Source organism: Ovis aries, chromosome X (genome assembly GCF_016772045.2).
Source record: "Ovis aries strain OAR_USU_Benz2616 breed Rambouillet chromosome X, ARS-UI_Ramb_v3.0, whole genome shotgun sequence".
Taxonomy (NCBI): Eukaryota; Metazoa; Chordata; class Mammalia; order Artiodactyla; family Bovidae; genus Ovis; species Ovis aries.
In genome coordinates, this window is record NC_056080.1 from 92,060,203 (window position 1) to 92,072,615 (window position 12,413).

Sequence of the window (12,413 nt, forward strand, 5' to 3'; positions counted from 1 at the left end):
CAAGGGTGGGTGTCTGGGGGGGGGGGGCGGGTTGGGGGAGGCCTCGGGAATGCGCGGGGGTCGAGGTGCTTCAGTGTCGGAAGGGAGGGCTGCGTGAGTGCCCGGGGGTTGGGGGGAGTGCGGGGGGAGGGGGCGAGGATTCGGCGCCTGTATGTGAAGGTGCAGCCGGTGTGCGAGGGGCTGGGTGCGCGCGCGGTGTCTGGCTGGGTGCGCGCGTGCGCGCCGCTGCCCGCCTGCTCGCTTGCGAGGGTTGCTCGCTGTGTTTGACGGGCGAGCGGGCGCCGAGGAGCTCCAGCCGGGATCACGTAGAGACCATCGCGGAAACTGCAGCGCGGATCGCGGCGCGGCGAGTCCGGCGAGAGTCTCCGGGGTCCGGAGGTGGGTGAATTTCCAGCTTGGGGCTGCACAGACACGCGCTGCCTCTTTCCCCAGCTCGGCTCGGCAGCGCGCGAGAGCGCGTGTGAGTGTGTGTCTATGTGTGTGTGTGCGCGCGCGTGCATGTGGAGGGGGGCAGGTAGCTTCTTATTTTTAGTTTGGGTCGTGTTGGTTTGGAGCGAGCTGAGTGGCCAAAGCGGCCGTAGTGCCTACCTCCCCGCTCCCGCGCGCTCCCCACTTGCCTGCCCACCGCGCGGTCGCAAGTCCCCGAGGACCGAAAGAGTCCGGTGTCCTTAGCATCATTGCCCCCGCCCCCGCCCCCGGGAGGCTGGGGCGACTGGGAAAGTGTCCTGGTCTACGGCGATGTGGGCTGTCGGGGCCGCTGAGCAGGGCTGGGCTTTGTTTTTTTTCGACCCCCTCGCAGGCACTGTAGGCGGACCTGGATCTAGGGCTCCAGGCAGTGGCCCGCAAGCTAATTGGAGATTGCTGGCATCCCGCAAGACAGGGAATACGAGAGAAGCCGGTGGGTAACTCCAAAAACCCCGCAAAGCCTGGCAAGCGCTGGCAGCGCGAGTTTGCAAGATGCCCAAATGTTGAGCTGATTTCTGGCTTGGTGACAGCAGCATTCTGTGGCTGGCCGGCGTGGGGGGTGGGGTAGGGGTGGGCGCGCAAGGGGGAGCCTGGGCCGCCGCTGTCGGCCAAGGAGCCACAGGGTCACTCTGCCTATGGCTAGCGGGCCAGTGACGCCCCGGTAGCTATCACCCTCGTGGCCCGAGCCGGCCACCTCTTCCCCCTCAACCACCGCACGCCTGGGTCTATTAGAGGCCAACGGAAACTCCGGCAGCTGCCCCTGGTGGGACGGGAGCGCGCGGAGAGATGTGTGCGCAGCGGGGCTGAAGGCCCCCGCGACATCCCGAGCGGTCCCTGCCTCTGCTGCACGGCCCACGAGGCCGCCGCTCGGGCCCGGGACCCGGGACGGGGCTGCATGCCGGCCCTGGGCACCGAGATGCGGCAAAACATTGCGGTACGCGCCATCGCCGGCGGCCCCTCCAGCCGCGTCGCTGCCGGCCCGAGGTAGCGCACCCGGGGCGGTGTGGACAGCGTCTCTCCGCGGAGCCCCCCAAAGCGCGCGCCCCAGGCAGGCAGGAGGAGGTTTCCCGGGCCAGTTCCCTGGGAGCCACATCGGCCCACCCTCCCGGGTCATCAGTCCCCTGCAGGCCCGGTCCCTCCGCGCAAAGCGGAGCGCCAGGAGCGGCGCTCCGGTGGATGCCGGATTTGTGGTAAGGCTAGGTTTGTGCAGTCCTGGCCGGCCGTGGGAGCCGGATGTCTTGCGGGGCAGGGAAAGCGAGAGACGGAGAGGTGGATAAGGATACGGGCCGCCCTTGTAACCCAGAGAGATGGCTTTTGGTACTCAGCTCACACTTTGTGGATTTGCTTTTTCCTTTTGGCCTCCCCCCCCACCCCCACCTTGTAAAATGTACAGGTTTTAGTGATACCATGTGACTATGAGGTTTCTTTCGCTTACATTCATTGCCCCTTCAGCGCCTCGCCCCCCCCCCCCCCTTTTTTTTTTTTTTTTTTGGAGAGGGGAGATCCTTTCTCCTAGCATTTTTGCTTAATCTGTCCACTTCTCCATGGTCTCTTGTCCTTTCGGTCACTCTTCCCTTCTCTCCTTGGCGGCTCTACTCCCCTTCTCCCTTGCTTGATCCTCCAGCCGCCTGCAGCTTCTGTTTCACAGGAGCTCCGTTTGGGAACTTCTAGCTTGTCCTTGCGCTACCCCCAAACCCCCCATTGCTACTTAAAGTAGAAATTGCAAGGAGGACAGCTCCTTATGCAATTTCAGGTCTGTTCATGCTCCTTGTTCTTTTGTTTTGTACTGAATTCAGGTGTTCAGGTTTTTGGTTTGGTTTGGTTGCTTTAGCATTTCTTTGGGGTTGGGGGCGGTGCGGGATAGGGGGGTAATAACAAGAAATGACTCGAAGGAAACGGAGTAGCTGTTGAAAACCAGGTCTGTAGGAAGGCCAAGAAAGCATGTGAGATTTTGATTTTACAATGAAAGTTAGTTTGGATGATGTCATACTTTGAAATTATGACTTCTTTTTGCACTGCCAATTAAGCTATCACGGTGAACTGAGGAAATGCCCATCTATATGGCAGCCAAGGAGCATCTGGGCAGTGCCGGCTGTATTCTGAACCAAACTACTCAAAATGCAAATCTTCATGGGTCACGGCTAAGGAATTGTCTACCTTGAGGCACGTTCGGTTTTGCCACTAGCTGATTCCTCGCGGGCAAAATAAACAAAGGAGCTTTTGTGTGTCACTTCTCTCTTTGTATCATTCTCCTCCTTGTGTGTTCCTGAGTAATTGATTTATTTAATTAATATTTGATGGTAACCATATTGAAATTCCGGCCAGCTTCCCATTTGAGATGGAGGAGGCTCACATGAGTAAAACTGCATTGGTAAAATGCACAGTGCTTGCTGTTCCTTTTAATCTTTTCCCTGAAGCATCACATATATTTGTACATGCATATAGTGTGGACAGAATTGGCAGCCACGGGTTAATTTGCTAAGCATGAAACTCCACTAAGTGATTCTTGGTTTGTTTGTAGACAGGGACAGAGGGTGGTAATATTTGGAGTGAGGTATTTGGGAACTGATGACTTTGAGGACAGACATTGGCTGTGCTAAATGTATCTGGTGCTGCAGAAAAAGCCTCCCGGGGATTGTAGTGTGTGAACCCCTCTTCCTCAGCAGTGGCAGTCTGTGGTCCAAGTGAAGGAGATCGGTATCTGAGGCAGGTGTCAGTCAGCCCTGGGTTCAGATGGCACACAGAAGAATGGGAGAGGGTCAGGGAGGCAGGAAAGCCAGTTCTGGGGGAGTGGGGAGGCTGTCTGGACATCAGATAGGCAGTATAGGGGCAAGCAGGTTTCTTTCCTGCTTTCTGGGACCCAAAGACAAAAAAGCCTTATTTCCTCTCCTGTTTGGGAGATGACTGACAGGAAACTGGATACTGCTTATTTACCTGATACTCAAATTAGGCCATTTCCTACTTGGTTATTTTGCTAAACCCTCTCAGGGTCATATGTATGTGTGTGTGTGTGGATGTGTGTGTGTTAAAAACAGTGTAGAGCAGTGTACAGGAGTGAACTGATTCATGGCAATGTGCTTACCTCTGGGCTGAAGCTCAGGCACGTATCTTTCCAGGGTTTCTTCCACCTTGATCTTTTGACCGTTCCCTCTGCAGCCACTCAATACTCTCATCGCCATCCTTCATGGAACCCAAGGCCTTAATATCTCCTCTGCCTGGCTTTTTACCAAGCTGAAGCCTTGAGAGTAGACATTTACAGATAGAAATTCCTTCCTGGGGCTAACAACTATGTGGTATAGTTGATGTCCTGGAATCAGTCATTAGAGTTACCAACAGAAGCTTGAGGTCTGAGTTCAAGGGTGGAATTTGGTGGTCCAAATTTTTTTTTTCTTTTTTAATGCTATTTTTCAGATTGTTCAGGTTAAACCATGATCAGCATTTTTTTTTTCCTGTTGTTTGTTGTGTGTTCTGCACATGTAAACTTTGTATCAACTACAGGCACAGAAATAAAATGTACGGTATTTTTGGTGGTTCTTGTTGGAATGAGTGAGAATACTTGAAGTTTTGAGTGTCTTAAAAATACAAAGCTAATTATTATAGCCATGTGTTCACTGTGGTAGGATTTAAGCACAAATTCTTTTTCAAGTAACAATCATTGAAAAAAATGTTTTCTTTTTATTTTTTAGATTATTTCTCTTTATTCAGAAGCATAAAGTTGTTTGCTGATTGCAAGAAGATGTTTCTTTGGCTCTTTCTGATTTTGTCAGCCCTGATTTCTTCGACAAATGCAGATTCTGACATATCGGTGGAAATTTGCAATGTGTGTTCCTGCGTGTCAGTTGAGAATGTGCTGTATGTCAACTGTGAGAAGGTTTCAGTCTACCGGCCAAATCAGCTGAAACCCCCTTGGTCCAATTTTTATCACCTCAATTTCCAAAACAATTTTTTAAATATCCTCTACCCAAACACATTCTTGAATTTTTCACACGCAGTGTCCCTGCAGCTGGGAAATAATAAACTGCAGAACATTGAGGGAGGAGCCTTCCTTGGGCTCAGTGCATTAAAGCAGTTGCACTTGAACAACAATGAATTAAAGATTCTCCGGGCTGACACTTTCCTTGGCATTGAGAACTTGGAGTATCTCCAGGCTGACTACAATTTAATCAAGTATATTGAACGGGGAGCCTTCAATAAGCTCCACAAACTGAAAGTTCTCATTCTTAATGACAATCTGATTTCCTTCCTTCCTGATAATATTTTCCGATTTGCATCTTTGACTCATCTGGATATCCGAGGGAACAGAATCCAGAAGCTCCCCTATATTGGAGTTCTGGAACACATAGGCCGTGTGGTCGAATTGCAACTGGAAGATAACCCTTGGAACTGTAGCTGTGATCTATTGCCTTTAAAAGCTTGGCTGGAGAATATGCCATATAACATTTACATAGGTGAAGCTATCTGTGAAACGCCCAGTGACTTATATGGAAGACTTCTAAAAGAAACCAACAAGCAGGAATTATGCCCCATGGGCACAGGCAGTGATTTTGACGTGCGAATCCTGCCTCCGTCTCAGCTGGAAAATGGCTACACCACCCCGAACGGTCATACCACCCAAACATCTTTACACAGGTTAGTGACCAAAGCACCAAAAACAACAAATCCGTCCAAGATCTCTGGAATCGTGGCCGGCAAAGCCCTCTCTAACCGCAATCTCAGCCAGATCGTGTCCTACCAAACCAGGGTGCCTCCTCTTACACCCTGCCCGGCACCTTGCTTCTGCAAAACCCACCCTTCCGATCTGGGACTGAGTGTCAACTGCCAAGAGAAAAACATCCAGTCCATGTCAGAGCTGATACCGAAACCGTTAAATGCTAAGAAGTTGCATGTCAATGGCAACAGCATCAAAGACGTGGACATCTCTGATTTCACCGAGTTCGAGGGACTGGATCTACTCCACTTAGGCAGCAATCAGATTACGGCAATCAAGGGTGACGTATTCCGAAACCTCACAAATTTACGCCGGCTTTATCTCAATGGCAATCAGATCGAGAGACTCTATCCCGAGATCTTTTCAGGCCTTCATAACCTGCAGTATTTATATTTGGAATACAACTTAATCAAGGAAATCTTAGCGGGCACCTTTGACTCAATGCCAAACTTGCAGCTGTTGTACTTAAACAATAATCTCTTAAAGAGCCTGCCCGTGTACATTTTCTCGGGAGCACCCCTCGCTAGATTGAACCTGAGGAACAACAAGTTTATGTATCTGCCTGTCAGTGGTGTCCTGGATCAGCTGCAGGCTCTTACTCAGATTGACCTGGAGGGCAACCCGTGGGACTGCACTTGTGACTTGGTGGCATTAAAGCTGTGGCTGGAGAAGCTGAACGATGGGATTGTAATGAAAGAACTGAAGTGTGAGACACCTGTGCAGTTTGCCAACATCGAATTGAAGTCCCTCAAAAACGAAATCTTGTGTCCAAAGCTCTTAAACAAGCCATCAGCGCCATTCACGAGCCCTGCACCCGCCATTATTTTCACTACCCCGCTGGGGCCCATTCGAAGTCCTCCTGGTGGTCCAGTGCCTCTGTCCATTTTGATCCTAAGCATCTTAGTGGTCCTCATCTTAACTGTGTTCGTAGCTTTTTGCCTTCTTGTTTTTGTGCTGAGACGAAACAAGAAACCCACAGTGAAGCACGAAGGCCTAGGGAACCCTGAGTGCGGTTCCATGCAGCTGCAGCTGAGAAAACATGACCACAAAACCAACAAAAAAGACGGCCTGGGCACGGAAGCGTTCATTCCACAAACCATAGAGCAGATGAGCAAGAGCCACACCTGCGGCCTAAAAGAATCTGAAACCGGGTTCATGTTTTCTGATCCTCCAGGCCAGAAAGTCATGATGAGAAATGTCGCTGACAAGGAAAAAGATGTATTGCACGTGGATACCAGGAAGAGACTAAGCACCATTGATGAGCTGGATGAATTATTCCCGAGCAGGGATTCCAATGTGTTTATTCAGAATTTTCTCGAAAGCAAAAAGGAGTACAATAGCATAGGCGTCAGTGGCTTCGAGATCCGCTATCCGGAGAAACAAGACAAAAAAAACAAGAAGTCACTGATAGGAGGCAACCACAGTAAAATAGTCGTGGAGCAGAGGAAGAGCAGCGAGTACTTTGAACTGAAGGCAAAACTCCAGAGTTCCCCCGACTACCTACAGGTCCTTGAAGAGCAGACAGCTTTGAACAAGATCTAGGTCATGCAATCTTACTTCCTACAGAGGACATTTATTTAATGATGAAAGTGCCTTTTGTTGACTTCTCACTTCCAAATACTATATTATCAATAGGCATAGAGACAGATGTTTCCAAGGGTGTCTCATTAACTGTAGCTGCAAAGATGTGTCCCGTAGAAGAGAATTTCCTTAATAGATTTTACTACATAAAACCTATACTGTGGAGTCCTGTGGGGGATACTGCAAACTCTATTGCCAAAGGGATGCTTTATATACATAATTCACTGAATTTAACCTCAAGAGGCAAATCTGTTTTGTACCCCAATGCAAAACCTTCGTCTCTTTGTGCTCTGTAAAACAAACTCAAGAAAACTGGTACCAGTGTTTGTACCTCAGCTGGGTCCTTCATCTTGCACGTAGATTCAGTTGGTGGAACTGGAATACTCCTTTTGATTTGTGGCATTGTAACAACTTTGTGTAAAGATTATCTGAAAAGTAAAAAAAAAAAAAAAAAAAGCATGCCAAGAGAGAACATTCGACAGTATTTGTAAATCGGTAAACTTTATGGCCTGCATCTTGAAACCGCTGGATTTATAATGTTAAATTGTGCAAATATTTGTTTAAAATATACCATGCATTACATAACTATAAAATAAATTTGAACACTTTAAGCATTACTTGTCTAGACATAAAACCTAAAAGAGAAAAAAAATAAATAAACATGAGTTACCTAGCGTTTGTGGTGATCTGAAGAAATACGTGATGTTTATCAGAATTAAACATGGCTCAAATTCAACTAATATTAGAGTTTGTTCTCAGTTATGTGAAATACCCACAATCCTTAAAGGTTGTCCAAAATTAGCAAAGTGCTTACCGTGTGAGCGCACCCAAAGCTATTTTTGTAACATAATTCATATTTATGAAGTACTTTGTATACTAAATAGGAAAATATGTACTCCTTAATCTGTATTTAATATGCCTGACTTGTTTTCCTGATCACAGGGAATTTATCAATAGTATACATTTAGACAGCAAAAATATACCAAACTGAAACTGAAGCTTATGTGTACAGAAATATTCTGGACATTGTGATCAGGTATTATTTAAAAACAAAACAAACAAAAAAAAACACAAAAAAATTTAAAAAAATAGTTCTGTGCTATCATTGAGAATTTAGCATATTATCTTCAGATTTGTTACCAACCGTGCATTTTAAAATAGGTTCCTTAGTTTTATAGACCGTGTCTGAGGCAATTATTTGCCATCACTTGTCTTGCTTTTCAGGATTCTATGAGCTGAATTCAAATAGTTTTCACTACAAATATTTAAAAAAATAATGAATAAGGTTAATAGTTATATCTTGTATGCATCATATCTTGTTCTTTCATCATTCTGACTAATATCAGATAATCAAGTAGAACAGTAAACATCATGGTAATCCGTGGCTATGAAAGCCACACTGTAAAATGCTTTCATTGGTCTCAGATGAGTTCACAGTCTGCAAGTACAAATGATATGCCACTGTGTTTGCTTGTGCTGTTAACTTCTAAGTCAAAATTGGTCAAAGGAAGGGAGCACCTGATCATGGGAGATATTTTAATATTTTTAGATTCTCCCAATTAGCAAAGGGACATCCTGAAACACATTGCCTTCTTGGCCAGCCTGAATATGTATATTATCCGTGTTCCATCTCTTATAATTACCGTATTGATCAGTAAGATGACCAAGAAGGTAAAATATAGGCATTCTTCATGAGTTTCAAGTGACAGGTATTTTGGTGCAGCTTCTAAAATGATATTATGGTTAAAGTTGTAACAGCAGTCTCTTTATTAATGACTAATTCCAGGGCTTTATGTGTTTGTTGCAAGATTTTTAAAAAAAGCAAACAAACAACTTGGCATTCTTGGAGGTGTTTGTGTGTATGTGTGTGTTTGGGTGTACATGCATACATATAGATTATTTGGAGATTTTTTTTTTTAAATAGCAGAAAAAAATTGTCTCCATATGTATGTGCTGGTGCTCTTAAAACTTTAATGTGTAATTTTAATTTTCATGACAATGTCTGTGAATACTTTATATGACTATTAAAAATATATAAACAAATACTTGCTTTCTGATCTTGAAAGAAAAGACATGAAGATGTGTGCCCAACAGCCTGTTTGCATCTACAGTTTCATAAGAACTTTTAATATGCCATTACCATGTTTGCATGCATCCATGGATTAAAGGGCTTCTAATGTGTATTGACAGGATAAAGATGCAAAGGCTGCAAAGAGTGTTTTAGTTTATCCTGTCAATAAAGTATGACTTGAGGAATCTTAAGTAGATGCTCATGGGAGGAACCAGAAAGCTCTATTTATGAGCTGGGGATAAGAGGTCATTGAGATGATGCCTTTTATTCAGTGTGGTGATAGTTTGAAGAGGTTTCAAGGTTTTTGCAGTTGTCAAATGTAAGAGTACCTGCCTCCATCTTGAAGCTTGCTGTAGCATATTGGCTATCTCATACTCTTCTGCTGAAAGGAATAAATGTTCACCTTTTCCAAAAAAAAAATAATTTTAATGTATGTGGTTATTTGGAAGTTCTACTTATAAGTGAATGACAGTAACAAATCCTTGGTTAAGGCTGATCTCTTTTCCTGAACTAAAGTCTTTGTGCCTACATTATGCAATGTATACAATTTTACACCTGTCTCTTATTAGTTCTACTTGTACATTTTATGATAATGTAGTTAGGCATAAGTTTTGAGTTGAGTACAAAAGCAGTTAAAATACTGTTATCTACAGTTTGTTGGTTTCAACTATAACCTTGATGTTAGTTTAACTCCTTAAGGAAAGATCTATATGTTGGTATAGCATTTTTAGTAGAATTTAATTCAAATCTAAAAAATCCAGGAAGTGCTCATTTCTAATGTGGTCTGACACATCATGGGCTTCTTGGCATTGTATCATGTACTTGGACTCTGTTAGAATGGTGGCAGAGGAAATTAGATCATATGAAATCAGTAAAGGGGTGGGGATAATAAGTCTGTGGAATATAAACCAAGTTTTAATTATTTTTTTATGAAATCAATAAAGATGATTCAATTCTTTAAAAGGAAATCTTTGTGTAATTTTATGAGAAAGCAGCTATTAGAAAAAAGTGATTCCAGTCTATAAGGCAATTTGTATTCTGTATTTAGTTTTCCATTCTGAAAAATAAACTGAATAAATATATTAATTAGAAAATCATTTCAAGACCAGCTTTCTTTCTTTGCTTTTAGAAAAACAGTTCATTTCTTTAAGCCACAAGGATGCATACATTATACAGGGCATGGCCTCATGAGTAACATCAACAGGTATTGGAGAAATAATAAGACATCTAGAAATGTATGGCAGTAATATTAATCTATATCCTTTGCATGATTTGTACATTGACATTGTATGAAATGAGCACAGTGAGTTATTATTTTTTTGTGTTATTGTCGCATCCAAAGAGCTGGGGAGAAAATATATGAAGAATGTATTTATAATTACTATTTTGAAATAAAGTAAAGAAAACGCATTGTATTGTTTTTACCCTGATTTGATTATTATTATTTATATTAGTTTCTAAGACAAAAATCAAGTAATGCTATAAAAGCTAATGTAAATCACAGAAAGGAACTGTTTTAATCTTTTGTTTGCTTTTAATAGCATCAAGGTATTAGAAGACTTTATTAAATGCCATTTTTATGAAAGTCTTAATAAAATTGTTTGCTACAATGGTATTTCTGAAGCCACACTTTGTTAAATATATTTATCTTTCCATTATTTTTCAGAAGAAATAAAGCAGTAATCAAATTGATCTTTTCACCCAGATTTGAGGTTAAGACACAGAGCTTTAGAATGCTCTTTGTATTAAACTTAATTGCTAAATCTGTGTTAAGAGATGCTTTTCCTTTCGAACATCTTTGCAATTTGAGTTCCTTTCCACTGGCATTCTCTTTGGAGAAGAGCCAGACAGGGCCAAGGTCAACACGATTTGATTCTTCCCCATTGCCTTGAATCAGTTGGAATCTGACATAATTGCAGATAAGCAAATATTAACGTTCAATCTTTATCTGTTTCATTACTTTTAGAAAACATAGGGTCTTCTATCATCTATGGCCAGCTTGATTGGTTAGTTATCCATTTCTGGGATTGGTTTTGACTTTTATTTGATTCTTTCAAAGATGACCAAAATCATCAGTCCATCATTTTGTTGAGAAAAAATGAACCAATTGCATAATAAGGCTGCAAAGATTATAAACTGGCCAATAAAGTGTTTTCTTTCAGGAAGCGATAGAAAGACCGAGGGATACAGAGAACATTAACGTTGCTATGGCCTGACTCTATAACCAGCTATGCTGAAGACCTGAGCAATATAGATAGCATGTGTGAGTACTTTTGGACAAAAGTTTTGTGTGTTACGGGAAATGCATCACATGACGGAGAGACCTATTTTAGTTCTTTTTTTCATAGTGAGCCCAGTGGTTTGGGTCCAAGCCACTCAGTTATGTAGACAAAGGGTATCAAAGGTTTAGCTTCATTTCAAGTGCTCAGTCTATTAGTCACTATGATCGAATGGGCTGAACTAAAATATCCTGTTTGTGGCTTCATTTACCGGGAATCACTGGTGACAAATCTCAAGTTCAATTGTTAATCCTCAATTTCAGATTTGCCGGGGACTCTGTCCTTTGTTAAAAGCAAATGGGAAGCTAAATACATTTTAATAATTTATTCTGTACAAAACTGATCTTAGTCTAATTTTGAATTGCATTTGTTTTACTTCCCACTGGTTGACAAGACTGCATTTTAGAAAGGTTACTCAAGGAAGGAAAACTGCATTGTCCATCTTGTATGAAACTTTATGACTTTTTAGTTCGTTAAAGATTATTTTTACCCTGTTGTTGCCTATGTCTGCAGAGGCAAAATGAGGGAGGGCTCTGAGACAACCACTTGAATACTTTGAGCCAAATAATTGCCACTGAGAATAAAAAGATTCAAATGTTTCATTAAATCATAATTACTAGCTCTGCTGACTATAGTACCCAGAACCGGGAAAGAATTACTCAGGCTTCCACCTTAGTTTTCTTTTGTATACGCGGGCTAAATAGAAACTCTGGTGATTCAATAATGCATCAAATATGAGAAATTCCTTGTTGAATTTAAAAAGCTCATTAATATGGCCTTCGGAGAGTGGTCTGAATATGTAATAAGAATATATAATATCACTTTCAAATTAACTATAGGAAGGAAATAGTCATCTGAAGTTCATGAACAATCTATTTCTATACTAGCTCATGTCATACACTACTAACTGCTCATGACAGCCTTCGAAAGTGATAGTGAGGTCTGTTCTCTCACTGAGATTTACAATGTATGTTTCCATCATTGTTCCATGTAAACTGAACCATTGTGGTAAACTTCTGGAGTTGATATTTGGTAATTTTAATGCTGTTTTCACTAATAAAAGTCTTTTCTTATAGGTCATGTTTGTAACCATTCAGTGTGTTTATTAGTGTGACATTAGTAAAGCTCAACATCAAAAGGAAATGCAAATGATCTGGTTTTTAGATTATGCCATTGTTCCATTAGTTTATACAATAGGCCAGGTCTACCTACCTACACATGCAAACACATGCACACACTGACACAGAGGAATACACACACAGAGTGAATTATGCATTCTCCCAGGACTTCCTTGGATTTCAGTAATGTC

The 12,413-nt window shown here is 42.8% G+C and overlaps 1 protein-coding gene across 3 annotated transcripts; it reads left to right on the forward strand.

The window, feature by feature from the left end:
- The first annotated feature begins 259 nt into the window (after nt 1-259).
- SLITRK4 (SLIT and NTRK like family member 4) lies at nt 260-12,184 on the forward strand. Of its 3 annotated transcripts, XM_042241731.2 has the most exons (3): nt 260-378; nt 800-898; nt 4,152-12,184. In XM_042241731.2, exon 3 carries the CDS (start codon nt 4,202-4,204, stop codon nt 6,713-6,715), a length of 2,514 nt encoding a protein of 837 aa, XP_042097665.1. In that variant the 5' UTR covers nt 260-378; nt 800-898; nt 4,152-4,201; the 3' UTR covers nt 6,716-12,184. The 3 variants fall into 3 exon arrangements, with proteins under 3 accessions (XP_042097665.1, XP_042097664.1, XP_027818912.1); XM_042241730.2 differs by having other exon boundaries at nt 260-898; XM_027963111.3 differs by lacking the exon at nt 800-898.
- The last annotated feature ends 229 nt before the right edge of the window (nt 12,185-12,413 follow it).

What these genes read in the sequence shown, in the direction of transcription:
- SLITRK4 (XM_042241730.2), top strand. Translation starts at nt 739, where the DNA reads ATGTGGGCTGTCGGGGCCGCTGAGCAGGGCTGGGCTTTGTTTTTTTTC. An exon ending in AGGGAATACGAGAGAAGCCG is followed by an intron (nt 899 to 4,151) that starts GTGGGTAACTCC and finishes TTTATTTTTTAG; the next exon opens with ATTATTTCTCTTTATTCAGA.